General features: G+C 43.5%; 3 protein-coding genes across 5 annotated transcripts; 2 read left to right on the top strand and 1 right to left on the bottom strand.

Moving 5' to 3' along the window:
• The first annotated feature begins 1,619 nt into the window (after positions 1 to 1,619).
• On the top strand, positions 1,620 to 3,056 carry cUnh19orf53 (chromosome Un C19orf53 homolog). Its single transcript, XM_079278209.1, has 3 exons — positions 1,620 to 1,744; positions 2,349 to 2,404; positions 2,545 to 3,056. The coding sequence occupies exons 1-3, from the start codon at positions 1,654 to 1,656 to the stop codon at positions 2,689 to 2,691; spliced, it is 294 nt and encodes a 97-aa protein (XP_079134335.1). The 5' UTR covers positions 1,620 to 1,653; the 3' UTR covers positions 2,692 to 3,056.
• A 576-nt stretch (positions 3,057 to 3,632) lies between these two features.
• Positions 3,633 to 6,660, bottom strand: LOC306784677 (regulator of G-protein signaling 5). Of its 2 annotated transcripts, XM_079278751.1 has the most exons (7): positions 6,534 to 6,660; positions 5,782 to 5,834; positions 5,602 to 5,676; positions 5,451 to 5,507; positions 5,296 to 5,348; positions 4,128 to 4,291; positions 3,633 to 4,032 (listed from the first exon to the last, which is right to left on the bottom strand). In XM_079278751.1, exons 1-7 carry the CDS (start codon positions 6,534 to 6,536, stop codon positions 3,865 to 3,867), a joined length of 573 nt encoding a protein of 190 aa, XP_079134877.1. In that variant the 5' UTR covers positions 6,537 to 6,660; the 3' UTR covers positions 3,633 to 3,864. The 2 variants fall into 2 exon arrangements, with proteins under 2 accessions (XP_079134877.1, XP_079134878.1); XM_079278752.1 differs by lacking the exon at positions 5,782 to 5,834.
• Positions 6,661 to 6,777: 117 nt separating this feature from the next.
• On the top strand, positions 6,778 to 14,794 carry slc25a23a (solute carrier family 25 member 23a). Of its 2 annotated transcripts, XM_079278750.1 has the most exons (12): positions 6,778 to 6,918; positions 7,895 to 8,111; positions 9,644 to 9,767; positions 9,891 to 9,978; positions 10,758 to 10,869; positions 11,168 to 11,326; positions 11,439 to 11,591; positions 11,674 to 11,787; positions 11,928 to 12,095; positions 12,177 to 12,324; positions 13,228 to 13,410; positions 13,831 to 14,794. In XM_079278750.1, the coding sequence occupies exons 2-12, from the start codon at positions 7,917 to 7,919 to the stop codon at positions 13,839 to 13,841; spliced, it is 1,455 nt and encodes a 484-aa protein (XP_079134876.1). In that variant the 5' UTR covers positions 6,778 to 6,918; positions 7,895 to 7,916; the 3' UTR covers positions 13,842 to 14,794. The 2 variants fall into 2 exon arrangements, with proteins under 2 accessions (XP_079134876.1, XP_079134875.1); XM_079278749.1 differs by having other exon boundaries at positions 13,228 to 14,794.
• The last annotated feature ends 20 nt before the right edge of the window (positions 14,795 to 14,814 follow it).

Here is a 14,814-nt window from a genome sequence, read left to right as displayed (position 1 = left end):
AGAGGCTCCTTAGAAAAGTGTTAAATATGTCAGTCTGTATGGGACACACCTACTCGCTGCACTGACTGTCACAGGGCCAGACTAGGGCCTCACAGGTGCCTCTGTCCGTCCGGCACCCTGGTTTATATCATGTAGCCAGATCGCCATCTCGTCGAGCCCACAGATATGTGGAGGAGAGCTTGGGCAGAGATCCGGGAACATGAGTCTGCCTTCTCGACAGCCCTTCTGACCTCACACACTGCCCTGGTGGACATTGTCATTTACTTAATTCATTTAAACAGGTGACAAATACACAGCTTCACCTCCTCTACAAGACCACTGAGAGTTCCAGAGAAAATACCCTAAAGAAAAAAAAGCTTAATGTCAATACTACGGTAGTTGCTGTATCCATAGTTTCACTGTCCATATCTTGCTGTAATATAAGCTCATTTCTTCCTTCGCTTTCTATCTTCCCCCTCTTAGTTTGTCCTCCGGCCACCCATCAAACCTCAACTCACAAAGATGCTCTTCGGTCACACACGAGCATAAAAGACACTTGTGCGTTCGACTATTCTTTCTTTTGTACAGTTTAAGACATTCACTTGTTTGGGGGCAAATTTACACAATGTTCCAGACGTATGTAGCAACTTTGTGGCCGTCAGACCCGCCAGGTATTTCTTTCTAAATCTTTAAGAGGTATGAGATTTTTGTTTGTCTGTACATCATGATTATAACTGTTTGGCTGTGTTTTTTTTATTTTATTTCATGACATTGTGATTCCTAGTAACTAGGCCATTCATACACCACACTGGGGAGGCCTCCTCAACCATACACACTACCTCTCCGTCTTGCTACACGGACTCAAACACTGAAATGCATGAACACATGCACTTAACGTGCCAGGCTGCAGCAAAGATTGTAGAAGAAAAAAAAAAATCTGGACGAAATGTCTCCACATCTCACTGATGTTTGTATCTTGAACCCAAAGTGACAAATCATTTGTGGCGGTGCTTTTAGTTTGCCAAAGTATCCTAGATTTAGGCCAGTGTGTTGGGTTGCAGCTGAATTGTTTCTGCATTATGCTATTTTTTTATACCGTGCTTTTAAAGCGGCAGCAATATACAGTCATACTCTGTTTTAAAAAGATGTTCCACCAACCTCCCCTCAACACACCCAGCCCTCCCCGAACAAAGGTGCCAAAATTCAGCATTGCTTGCCACGTATTTTCCACTTTGATTTAATTCATCAAAGCAGGTGTATGTGTATTATTCTCACTGATTAGTATGGTCTGCAGTTACCATGGAAGGAGTGTTGTTCAGATGGCCTCTTTAAGTGCAAGTGTGTCATTGTTGTTCTTGATGATCACTTTATCTGGTTTAATTTTGTAATGTGAAAATGGTTCAAAACTGATTTTTTTTTTTAAATATATATGTACATGAATATAATACTGTAAAGTGCAGTCATGAATTAAGAGATGTCTCTCTCACATCAATAAAGTAAAAAGAATAAAACCAGGTGAAATGAACGAGTTGTTTCTGTCTGTCTCAAACACACGGTTATATGAACCTACGCTGAGACTCCTGTAGGTGGCGGCAAGGCAACACAGACTGACGACGACTACTATTCGAAACAACGAAGAAGAACAGCTTCGAGTATTTCCGGTTACTAGCAAAGATGGCTCAAGGTACCAAGAAGTTTAAAACTCAGCGGCCAGGAGTCACTAAAAAACCCCATCAAAACAAGCTGAAAGGACCGAGGAAAGGAGGTACGAACTAAACATCTCTCCTGTTGATTAAATATGTCGCTCAAAAGGGCGCGAAAACTATTTTTGTCAAAACAGCATCAACACGTGACCAGCATGAAAACAGCTAAACACGTTACTAAAGCCGCTCGTGTTTGAATATTTTAAATATCCAGCTGAAAAAATATATTTGGCCATGGCTTAAAAAACTGTTCTCGTCCTCCATTAAAAATACTGCCTTCACTATGAAGCTCAGCGACTGATTTAACGAAAACCCTAAAATAAGGCATAAGAGCGGTGACGCAGGTAACCTTCACGTTTTACGTTAGTTGTACTGTTGAATACCATTTAACAGTTTCCACTGAAGAGAGTTAATTGTATTATGTCCACCCTGTAAATGTCAGTCAAGGTAGATACGATGTTAGTGACACAACAACGCCATAAAATCAAACAACACCACAATCTAAACAAAAACCTCCAGATTGACCACAGCGGGCTTCTTGCAGGGCTATTGCAGTGAGAGTCACTGTTTTAAGACGGTGAATGTGTGTTTTTATTTAATTTGTTAAACTGCAGGCGATGGCATTTGGATTTTTGACAATGATATTGTTGTTTTCCTTTTGTGAAGGGAGAATCATTGCACCTAAGAAGGCTCAAGTCGTTGAGCAACAGAAGCTGAGGATGGTGAGGACACATTTACATATAAGGGTCAATTTCTGTCGGTCCATCTCCTTCGATCTGTTATGAGAAGCTAACGGTAAATATGTCAGTGAGCCTGACCGATTACTATAATTAAACATGACCTCCTCTGCTGCTCCCTGAAGGGTCTAGAGATTGCCATCAGGAACAAGATTGAGAAGGACGTGACCCACAAGGCGAGCTTATGCCTCCACAAGCCACTGAGTGTGGTCAAAGGAGCCGAACGTAAAGGCAACCCAGGAGAAGCCCGTCCAGGAACCAGCTCCAAATAGGGCTCGATACACAGACCTGAGGTTGAGCGGGCTACACCCGTCACGGGATCAGTGATCTACGATTGTTCCTCTGATTCATATTTAGGATACATGCCAGCATCCTTGAATGTTTTGGCTGCTCTTCAAGCTGAAATAGTCACAACACGTTTTGCACAAATGCTAATTATTTGCTTTTCAGTTCACAAAGAAATGTATAGAATCTAGAGGTCATAGATTAACATTCTGGAAATGGCATGTGTCACTCGATCATGTGTATCACGATACAGCTTCATTGACTCTCACAGAGTTGTTTGCTTGTTTTTTGTTGTAAAAATCTTGACTGAAACCAACATCAGAAACCATGATCTGAGTAAACAACTATGAATCTTAAACCTGTCACTGTCGAGAATCCTTTGAGAGAGAGAGAGAGATATATATATATATATATATATATTAAAATATGAAAAATTATAACCATCACTGATCATTTCTGTAAATATTTCAATACTTATTGTTTTAGATTAATAGACTTCACCTAAATTAAGGCTCAGAGAGCTATTGCACATGGATTATGTTGACAATCACAAGTGGCTTCTCCACATGTTTTATCTGACTCTGGAGCCACTGAGAGGCCCGGGCTCCTACATGCAGCTTCTTTGCTGAATATCGGTGACCAAAAGGCACAAACGAGTGAATAATCTGTCGGACTCTGACATTATTTTGAGAGTTGATTCATATCCACAGAACTAGTCACTTACATTCCCCACAATGCAACTAGACCAGCAAAGGTTTGGTCAGAGATTCAGGCGCTGCGTTAGTAGCAGTGTGTGGCCTCGACCGTCAACCAGAGATGAGGAGCGGCCTCCAGCGGTCTGGTAACCTTTCTAATGCCAGACCCCAGAAAACATACGACGCTCATTACAATTCAGTAACACATGAGGAGTTGTCTTTTATGAGGCGTTTATTTAAATCCTTTGTGGATGTCGTACAATGCAGTTCCATCAATATGTGAGCTTCATAATTGAGTTTTATACGTGAGGCTTTTAAACAGCAGCATGCATAAGGACGGCACTGCCACATGGAAAACAATCACAAAACAAGCTAGTTGCTAAACTAAAATACTATCATAACAAGCAGTACAGATTCATCAGCAGCTATTTCTACAGCCGGTCTGTGGTGATGAACAGTGTGTGCTTAGAGAGCTTTGATGGCCTCCATGCACTGAGGGGAGCGCAGGAACCTCGGGAAGGAGTCTTTGGCCATCAAACTGTAGATTCTCTGCTGAGCATTGTTGAACGTGTCGGCACACGGAGAGGCCGTCACACTCAACAGAGCCTCCCGGGTCTCAGCGTCCAAGTTGACCTGAGTGGAAAAGGGATTATCAGAAGAAGCTCTTTTAATTCTCGTCGTCTCTTTATCCCGATTGCACACATCACATCACGCTCCTCTACACCGACCTCCTGTGGCGCGTCAAGGTTGATAAACTGGTTGTAGATGCTGCTGGACTTGGTCTTCTGTAGGTTTAAAGAAGTAACCCTGTAGTCCTCACAGGCCAGCCAGAACTCGAGGTTCTCCTCACTGAACTCTGAACGCAGGAACTCACGAAACGCCTGCCGACCGCCTGGGAGCAGAACAAGCCAGAGGGAGGGAAACGTGCTGAGACAAGTCAACGTGAGAAGGAGGAAAAGCATGGAGCGTTTACAAGAGTGGATTTATTGGAATGTTTTTAATATTAGTTGATATAAGTGGGACTAACTTGAGCATCACCAGCCGATCGGCACCCACGTGACATTAAATGGAATTAATGGTTAATGCAAAAAATGTGTAGAGAAGTCAGAGATCTGACTCGGTAACATCAGTTACACGACAGTGTTTAAGTTGAGTTTGCTAACATCAGCCACTGAAGCTACTGGTCATACCACACCACCTACAGCTGAGCAACAAACCCTGCATCAGCATATTGAATTGAGCAACACATGTCTGTTTTTATTGTATATGAAATCAGCTTTTATTTGCAAGAACAATAATATGCTGTTTCTTCCTTTAAACGTCACATAGTGTTGCTTTAATATGGGCAATTCGTTTGTTTTATAGTGAATCATAGTTTTGGTCAGTTCAAATTTGTTTTAGAGAAATCAAGTATCGGCATTAGTATCACATGTTTCCATTGAATATATATATAGCCGCCTGCAGTAATACCCAGTCAGTTATTGCGTTAAAGGATTGCACCTTGTGGAGGACGACGTGACGTTCCTGAGGATTCGTGTCGTATGAACAGAGACGTGTACAGACAGAAGTAGTGCGAGATGTAAGTATGAAACGACCTGCTGTGCAAGCTTAACACAGTGTTCCTCTTTAGCATCGTGGAAGACATTGAGAAAACAAGCATTGGGCCTTTTTTCACAGCAGACATTTTGACTTGTCAGAGAAGCACAGGTGCTACGAGTGAGCTTAACGATGGCTCTGAGCTGTGACGGTGAGCCAGCTCGCTTTATTCACTTTATCATTTAAACTTCTGCGACATGTCAAAATGTCTTCTGTAAAACAAACCTGTTGTGTGTTCTTGAAACAATGAAGCCACATTGGATGCGGTGTTAAAAGCAACAGTGGAAATAACGTTCTTACTTTTGCTGTTCAGCAGAGTTTCCAGGTCCTGGAGAGCTTTTCCATCCTGAACCCTGAGAAGAGAGACAGAAATGGTCAAAATTCAGCTTCGCTGTGACAACTGCCAGATGAGTGGATCCAAGAGGTATTTGAAACGAGAGTTTCAGTAGGTTGACCTTTGCTTGTGGTGCGTTTCAGCCAGATGGCTTATCTTCACCCGCATCTCTTTTGCCCTGAAACACACATATACCGCTTCATAACACGAACTCTGCAATCAGGGAATCACGTATTCACATCGAAAACACGATGAACCGGTCGCGTTCTTACTTCTCCAGGCATGACGAGGGCAGGGAGGAGAGCCCTTTACACATTGCGGTGTGTAGTTTGACAAAACCTGCAAAACTGAAATGAACAGCCTGAGTAGGGTTTGATCACAGGAGACACTTTATTCAGAGTTTATGAGTCAGCCTCCCAAAGCACAGTGTGCTGCTCTTATATATAGCCGACCTGTTTGCTATCGGATGTGTCAATCCGCTCCCCTGAGACCAGCAGGTGTAGAGCTGAATGGATGAGAATGAGAGAGGTGGTGTACATGCTTACTGACCATGCAGGCCTTTCAACACGAGATAGAAAGCAAGTCAGCACATATAATGGGGAAATTAAAGCAGGTGTGTGTGGTCAGGCCTCAGTAATTGTCTTAAAGGTCAGCCCGAAAACAAAAGCAAACTGAGTTTCAGAGTGTTCATCACAGGAGAATAAAGTGATGAGAGGGGAGCAGGTGGCCTGGCAACATCACTCATCTGTGGAACGTCGGAGGTCTGCAGGATGGTGAAGTGAGTGTTAAATGTTGGAGGATTAGGATGTGGGCAAAATAAGACAAAACACCCAACAAGGTGATTGAATTCAGCTCCTTTGCAATAACAATAATACCACTATATCTTTCTTCTTATTTCCATCTTCTGACTTTTGTAACTTTTCTTAATTTTGTAATTCGCTGATGTGACTCTCAGCAGTTCATTATTGTATATCACCGCAAATGATGTATCATAAAAATGTCACTTCAAGGCACAATGTCAAATTGTGTGTGTGTTGTAGTTGTATAGTACATTTTAAGGGGTGCCCCTCCAAATCCCCTCCTCGCTCATTATTGATTCTTTTATTTTTCAGCAATTTTGAAAAAAAGGTAAAAGCCTCTCAGTAGCATGTTGCTCTTGAAAGTGGTGGAAGAAGTATTTGATAAGACACGAGCAGCGGCCCACCATTGACTGTGCACGCGTAGTGTCCTCCCACTGTGTCCCAGCCTGCACTGGGTTCACCCTCCACGCGCACACATCTGACACTCGGCCGTGAGCTCAGCAGGCTTCACCAGCGGGGAGGAGGCGGCTGTTTCTCTCGCTTCCTGCTCCAACAAGAGTCGCTGCGCGATCTACCAGACGGAGCGACCAGTGGTGGTGTACACAGAGCCCCCCCACCACCCGGGACCCGCCAAATCCAGAGGGACCTGCTTGCTCGCTCGGTGCCAAATCCAGTTCCAGGACGGAGTCAGGCCCAGTCAACTGAGCTCCGGACGCGCTGGTTCCTTTTGGGTCCTGACTCCGGACCCTTGCGTCCTACCATGGGCCGCGTCTTGGAGATAAACAGACAGTGAGTCACAAAATGGTATCCTAGGTTTTGTGAGTAGACCAAATAAATAGCTCGTGTCTACTGTATGGGGATCAATGTGCGTTAATCCGCGCGAACGATAGATTATATTTGATATTTCACCAAAGATCAGTTATTGCTCCACTCCTCCTAATGAACGTTAGCTGCGCAATAGCTTCATGTCTTAAATGTGGGTGTGGATAGACACCGAGACATTAATTATGTTACCATACAAACCAGACCTGCGATGCAAACGACCTCTTAAATATACCCTAATATACCCTTAAACCCTAACCCAACTAAATTAAAGCTATGTGTGCTTGTGACCCTTTATCGCGCCGGCTGCATAAGTCTACTAGCTGTGGTCTGTTCAACCAGGGAACTTTAGTCTTCGTTTTATCTGAATATTGCATGATTGTTGTCCCAAAAATGTGAAATTATCATTTCACAAAATAACTTTTCATTTGGAGAAAAATGTAATTGTCATTAGAATCTTGTCCGGTAATTATCCTCTACTCTTCTACTCTTGGACCTTTTAGGCTTTAGGCTACTTTAGCCAACAGTAGCATAACTCACCCCAATCTCCAACTGAACCGTTGTCGGTCGAGTTGCATTGTGGGTAATGTAGGCACACGATTTTGTCAGGGAAGAAGGTGTAAAAAAAACAACAACACATAACCCTGGTTCTGCTTCATCCATTTTAATCCATTTTACTAAAACAGTGTGAGTCTGGAAATATTAAATCTATTGACCCCTCAGAATCGGGTTTCCCCCGACCCCCAGGTTGGGAACCACTACTCTAACAATGTAAATGTATTCACGTGTTTCCATTAGACTGATCACACCATACTTCTTTTTGAAAAGTCTTTGAATTAATTTGCTGTAATAAGTAAGTATGTGGGATTAAGACTCTGGCAGATGTAAGGACTGCTCTGTGTCAGCCTGTGGTGATTGAATTGATGCCCCTGTATCCCATCAGTTTACTCTGACTGGCACCAGTTATGAGACCCCAATGGACCTGGTTCCCTTCGGCGCACTGCCAGGACAGCACAGCTCCAGGTCCGGATCAGGAGAGGGAGCGGCGCTGGGCTGAGCTGTTTGATCAGCTGGACCTCAACAAAGATGGACACATCGACATCGTCGAACTGCGGACAGGGCTGGCAGGCAGAGGGCTTTCCAGAGGCTCCCTGGAGAAGGTAAGACAGCAGAACACCTGTATCACACACACACACCTGTTTGTTTACCGGGATACCCGGCAGAGGCATGTATGTGAGGTGTGGATATTACAGTATATCACATGAAACAAATACCGGTGATGACAGAGCCATTGTGGAAACCAATGACATGGTTCAACCTGTTGGACATATGTGTGTCTCTCTCTGTGTGTGTTGTGTATGTGAGAGAGAGAGAGGGGGGGGGGTTGTTTCGAGGGATCTCTGATATGAATCAGAGGACCCGATGACTCCTCTCCACATCGGTTGTGTGTTTGGCATATGTGAGTGAGTGTGTATGTACTTACTATACAGCAGCGGACGTTGCAGACAGACTGAGTGCACATTTCTAGTTCTGTACGTAGAACCTTCTTGATCCTCCTGATTTGCCGTTTCTGTTTGTGCAACAGCAGAACTTTATTGTGAATACACACAGTCCGTCGCTCTCCCGTCAGCCTGTCTTCGACTCTTTGTTTTGACAAAAAGTGTGTGGGTGGTCAAGAAGGCTCACTGTCACTTTATCACTCTATCTCTATCTTCTGTTTGTGTTGTTTTTTCGTGAAAGTGAATATATTACTCATGTTGTGGGGACATAAACATCTTCACACAGCCACATTGTGGCTTGTTGGACTCCCCTCCCTTTTGTGTGTGTGTGTGTGTGTGTGCGCGCGTACATGCTTGTGCATGTAAAGGGCAGCTGTCTATTTTAGTACAAGGAACAGGACTTTGTAAGATGAGAACGGTAACCTTTCTCTTGGTCCTACACTTGATCTCTTTTCACATATTTTGCACGTCTCTTGTTTTAACCATTAGTGGGTCATGAACCAATAAGTTTAGGAAACCATGGATTTCGACTGTCAGAGATTACATTACAGAATATTTAGCTGGGCGCACGTTTTCAATACTTCATAATAAGATTTCACGAATAGAACTGAATCATATAAATATTTTTAATGACGATACACTCCATTTAAATAACAATTAACAAATATATTCTGCAAAAACAGAGCTGCACGGTCAATGAGAGTCAATACTATTGCATGTTTTTGGACCATTTGAATGTGTTGTGTAGTTCAACAGACAAATTAATTAAAATAACACAAAGTGTTGAATATTTCACACTGTTTTGAATCGGTCGTTCCTCGACTGATGTGGGAGTATTGCGGAGTATTTAAAGACTACAAACATGGAGTGCAATCTTGATCTTGTGGTATTTTGCAGCAGTCGGCGTCACCTCTGTTGTATTTGCGCTGATAAACGAGACAAACTTGTGGTGTTGTACAGAGTGAATCATAGATTGCGTTTACAATAATCCAACAACATGATATGATGATCCTGGTGTGGATAGATTCAAACTGAATGTTTGTCCCTGTAAGACAGAAGGGACAATAACGTCTCTGACCAGTGAAATGCCGCCATATCCGGGTTTCTTTTAAAGCATTTTTCACTTGTCTTTACAACCTGCCAAATGCTCAGACATTTCTTTTTTTATTGACCTGGCTTGTCTGTGTTTTCAGATGGTGGAGGCCGGAGACACCAACCAGGATGGAGTCCTGGACTTTAAAGAGTTCACCCAGTACCTTCGCACCCATGAAAAAGAGCTCAAACTCATGTTTAGACGCCTGGACAAGAACAACGACGGTCTGTAGCAGCCAACAGTTCACAGCTGAAATAATAATTGATGACACTATGACTTCACTGTCTTTTCCATGCTCTGACTTCTCTCTCTCTCTCTTACTGCGTGTGACTGGTGGGTGTTTGCAGGTCAGATAGATGCAGCAGAGATCCAGCACTCTCTACGCACCATCGGTGTGGAGATTAGCCTCCAGGATGCCACCAGGATTCTGCAAAGGTCTGCTAACAGAAGTTGATACCTGACTATACATCACATTAGGGTCTAAAGAACATCCACAAACCTGGCCTTGATGTCAACAACTCCCAACACTGTAAATTCATGCACATACCGCCGATATTTACACCCGGGCTGAAACATTGAGGCGAGAAGTTTCTTACCTTGCTCCTGCCTTCAATGATAATATAGGTCTGTAATATAATGGAGTGCTTTCAGCTTAACTGGCTTGCATAGTAGTCCAGAAACCTCTTTATGTGAACAGTCATGCTAAATGCTCTTTTTTAAGCCTCGTACATCGAAGCTTTGCATCCCGAATGATCCATCAATGTTTCACTCTTTCTCAATGCAAAAGACACTTTGCTCGATGAATGATCCTTCCCACCGTCCTCATGCACGTCTTCAGTCCATCCCTCCTCCCGTTGAAGTAATGGCACAATTACCCAGTCCGCTCAACTACATGCTACTTATTTTCTATTGCTGTTGTTTTGTTTTTCCCAAAGTTATGATCAGGGTTTTCACAACTTTCCTGCACCTGTTGAACTGCATTTTTAGAGCTCAATATTTGTTCATTTACTTTGTGTTGCATTTCCTACTTCAGTGTCTTGAAAGCAGCATTAGTTTGGTAGATTCAGGTTAGATTTTGGTCAGCCAAGAAGCGTCTCACAGGATTCCTCACTGCTCTTTCTAAATCATCGATCTCACCCGCTGTAACTCAGTGGGCACCATAAGGGTTCGACTGTTTATGAGTTTCATGACTTGTTTATGTGTTGGTCACTCAGAATGGACAAAGACGGCACCATGACCATTGACTGGAATGAGTGGCGAGACTTCTTCCTGTTTAGGCCTCTCACTAACATGGAGGACGTAGCGCGCTACTGGAAGCGTTCAATGGTGAGGACACACACACACACACACACACACACCTGAAGAAGAGCAGCATGGAGTTCCTCTAAATGACGACGTGGTTGGGTTAAAGCATCGATTGCTTCAAGCGTCTGTGAAGCCAGGCTTGCGAAACAAACGCACATTATTTGCAGTACTTCCTGTCGTCTATAGTGGAACACTGAACTGAACAAAGAGTTTGAGTTGTCACACGTGGTGTCTTTTTGTTCCAACTCTTTCTCTCTCGCTTTCTCCCCTTTCTTATCGTAATGTCCGGTCCTCATTCGCTACACCACGGGTTCAGTAGATGTTGGATATAGGCGAGCAGCTGACAGTCCCAGATGATTTTTCTGAGGAGGAGAAGAAGTCTGGCTATGTGTGGCGGCAGCTGATTGCTGGAGCCTTCGCTGGATCTGTATCTCGGACTGGGACCGCCCCCTTAGACCGCCTCAAAGTCTTCCGACAGGTCAGTCAGGATGATCTCATCTCTTCAATCATTCGTGTGTGAAAGTGTTCTGTTCATTTTGGATCTGCAGCACGGAGCTTTGAGATGAACCTCTCTGACTCTGCTCCTCCAGGTCCATGGTTTCGTTGATTTTAAAGGGACTGTGCTGAACGGTTTTCAGTACATGCTGAAAGAAGGAGGACTGCGGTCGTTGTGGAGGGGAAATGGAATCAATGTGCTCAAAATTGCCCCGGAAACTGCTATCAAGTTCACAGCGTATGAAAAGGTGGATTATTAATACTTGTTCATGATTCCAACTCTCTCAAATTCTGTTTACTTTATTCTCTCCTTTGCTCTGTAACGTTCAGATCAAGAATGTGATGCGTAGCAAAAATGAGACAAGAAATCTGAGGGTTCATGAGAGGTTTGTTGCCGGCTCTTTGGCTGGAGCTACAGCTCAGACAGCCATCTACCCAATGGAGGTAAGATCAGGTTAATAGGCACATAAAAGATAGCATTCATAAAGTGTCACGGAAACGCACGACGAGTGAAATGAATGCCATCTTTTCTCTTTCTGTTCCTGCTTCTTGTTTCCTTTCCATCTCCTCTCTTCTCCACACAGGTGCTGAAGACGCGTCTAACACTTAGAAAAACAGGCCAGTACTCAGGAATAGCAGACTGCGCCAAACAGATCCTACAGAGAGAAGGTGTCGCAGCCTTCTACAAAGGCTATGTACCCAACCTGCTCAGTATTGTCCCTTACGCCGGCATCGACCTGGCCGTCTACGAGGTCAGAGAGACATAAACGCCCACTGCTGTCACAGTGCATCTCCTTCGTGTTTTCCTTCCTCTCACTCCCTCTATTCCACAGACTCTGAAGTTTGCCTGGCTGAACAGGAACAGAGGTTTAGCTGACCCAGGGGTCATGGTGCTGGTCGGCTGTGGTGCTGTTTCCAGCACCTGTGGACAGCTGGCGAGTTACCCGCTGGCACTGATCCGCACTCGAATGCAGGCACAAGGTCAGGATAACTACAGTCAATCTAATACAGATAGGTGGCAAATTACAGGAAAAAAAACAATGTAAAGTCTGTTCGTTAAGTGTTGGGCCACACGTCCTTATTATAGATTCTCAAAGGCCCTTGAACACTGCTGGAGGAATAAATTCCAAAAGAAATTCCTTCATCCCACACACTGTCCACACTTTAAACTTATCGAAAGGCCTGAGTTCTCTACAGTCACCGATATCAAGCATCACCGACTCCTATCAGCCCAACATTTTCCATAGATGTGCAGCTGGGTCTAGATCTGATAACTGCAAAGACCATTGACGAGGCCAATTTCTACATGTTTCCTTTAATTTGTCATCCAAACACTGTAAGAGTGTAAATGAAGGACCCTACCACTGATTTAGCTTCATGAATAAAGAGCGCGTGTACCGAACCGTTCTGCTGACTACTTCCAAAGAATACCTCAAGCTACTCGATTGACTTTATACCCCCTTGTGAGCCATTGGCTTGTATTCATTTCAGCATGGTATGAAAATCTACTCGCTTGCTGATATGCAGTGTATTTAGAGTTTGAGAGATGTGGTTAAAAGTAAGTGGACCTTGAGTTAAGATTTTCTTGTCCAGCTACTGTTTCCAAGGTCTTTGCCTGATCTGCTTTAGGAAATGGTTGGCAGTGTAATTCCAGATCTATTCTGTCTTTCATAACACATGAAATGCCAGATTGTTCACCACATTTGCGGTTGATGAGCTAAAAAGAAGCAAAACCACCATGATACTCTTAACTTATTTATACAAACTTACAGTTAGAATCAAGGGAAAACATGACTTCTGTGCATCAGCACCCGATGCCACAGTTCATCAGAGTCGCATGTAGTGAGAGACCAGAATGTTGCTCATCTGTTTCTCTCCCCGCAGCTTCAGTGAAGGGAGCCCCCAAACCCTCCATGTTGGCCTCGCTTTACAGCATCGTGACAAAGGAGGGTGTGGCCGGACTTTATCGCGGAATTTCCCCCAACCTGCTGAAAGTGGTCCCCGCTGTCAGCGTGTCCTACGTCGTCTATGAATACACAAGGATAGTCCTGGGAGTGGACATTGAGGGTAGGAGGGGTGGGAAAGAGAAGGCGTAGAATCAGGTTTGATGGTTTGGGGTGGCTTTCAACTACAAGCACGTACAGATCTGTTGGCAGTGCATGAAGACATGGGCCTTCACTGTGGATACATACATGGTCCTGTGATCACAGGTCGTGAGTGTTCAGGATGATGGGACGGAAAATCCACCAAAACAACCTGTTGTTAAAGCTTCACATTTGGAGGACCTCACCTGAACCGGCAGCTGCTGTGATGAGTTACTTGTGTGATATGTTGAATTGCAGTGCATGCAGATGTGTGAAAGCTAATCCACCAGCTTCCTGCTACTGCATTGACTTGGACCAGATGAAGACTTGCATGATCTTGCCTGAGAACGAACAGGTAAAGGAGGCCATGTTACATTCCTACAGCATTATTTTTTTCTCCTAGGTGGTATATAGAGAAGATACAGGATTGATAGGAGGACTGATTCAACTTCCTGTTCTGTGCGCGAGGGGAACCTGAAGTCGCTGCACATCGGTGGAGTTACTTCTGACTTTGAATGATAGTGTCTTCAATACATTTTACAAATACTACAAGACAGCAATAATTTTAAAACAACAACAATGTCTGAACTTACGTCCAATGACGACTGAAACACGGGATGGTGAAAAAAGGAGGAGACACTTCTCTTTCCTGTGAGGATTACTACTGAGTAGAGCACACCAAATTACTGTATTTTTTTCACAGGAGTGGAACTACCAAAGCCATATCAAGAAGCGCAGAGGATTCATAGTTACCTCTTATGCAAAATGCTCATGTTTTATATCTATATCATGAAACAATAAGAAATGAGATTTAATGCCAATGAACATATTTGATGTCAGTATTTATTACGGAATGTGCAAATAAATGCATGCATGATGGTGCTTTTGTTAAATAAATGCCATTGAGCTTTTTTCTCTGAAGAACTGAAATGTTGGGACGTGGTAGCTTTCTGTAAACGTGACAGCCGAATGAAATCACTGCACTAACACTTACCAATTGGCTCAGCCCGTTTAACTTTAGCTACCCAGCAATTGAAGCTGAGAACGTCATATGATTAGCTGCTGTAACACTTCTACTGGTTACACTCGTCGGCTGTGCAGTTTAATAATTATACACGCAAATGCAACTACAATGACAAAAAGCATATTCAGTTCGACCTCATGGTTGTCCAGGGACAAAAAGCTTATTTTAGTTAATCATGTTGACTTTGCTACCAATTTTCGTGACGGGGATACATATGTGTTACTATTATTTAAAAAAACACAATGCACTGACTCAGATGATGTATGATGTCTGTAATTCTCAGTTGTTAAAATAATATGATTCATTGTAAAAGTGTGTCAAAATAATAAATGGCTTAATGCCAGTAGGCAATTAAGAACTGTA

This window comes from Melanostigma gelatinosum (assembly GCF_949748355.1).
Source record: "Melanostigma gelatinosum genome assembly, chromosome: 11".
In the NCBI taxonomy this organism is placed as follows: Eukaryota; Metazoa; Chordata; class Actinopteri; order Perciformes; family Zoarcidae; genus Melanostigma; species Melanostigma gelatinosum.
This window is presented reverse-complemented; position numbering and strand designations above follow the sequence as displayed.

Excerpts from the sequence above, each read along its gene's own strand:
- cUnh19orf53 (XM_079278209.1), top strand. The coding sequence starts at position 1,654 with ATGGCTCAAGGTACCAAGAAGTTTAAAACTCAGCGGCCAGGAGTCACT. Across the intron at positions 1,745-2,348 it reads GAAAGGACCGAGGAAAGGAG|GGAGAATCATTGCACCTAAG; the intron begins GTACGAACTAAA and ends CCTTTTGTGAAG. Across the intron at positions 2,405-2,544 it reads AGCAACAGAAGCTGAGGATG|GGTCTAGAGATTGCCATCAG; the intron begins GTGAGGACACAT and ends TGCTCCCTGAAG.
- LOC306784677 (XM_079278751.1), bottom strand. Across the intron at positions 5,677-5,781 it reads ACACATCCGATAGCAAACAG|TTTTGCAGGTTTTGTCAAAC; the intron begins GTCGGCTATATA and ends TGTTCATTTCAG. Across the intron at positions 5,349-5,450 it reads GAAACGCACCACAAGCAAAG|GGTTCAGGATGGAAAAGCTC; the intron begins GTCAACCTACTG and ends CTCTCTTCTCAG.
- slc25a23a (XM_079278749.1), top strand. The coding sequence starts at position 7,917 with ATGAGACCCCAATGGACCTGGTTCCCTTCGGCGCACTGCCAGGACAGC. Across the intron at positions 9,768-9,890 it reads CCTGGACAAGAACAACGACG|GTCAGATAGATGCAGCAGAG; the intron begins GTCTGTAGCAGC and ends GGGTGTTTGCAG. Across the intron at positions 12,325-13,227 it reads CACTCGAATGCAGGCACAAG|CTTCAGTGAAGGGAGCCCCC; the intron begins GTCAGGATAACT and ends CTCTCCCCGCAG.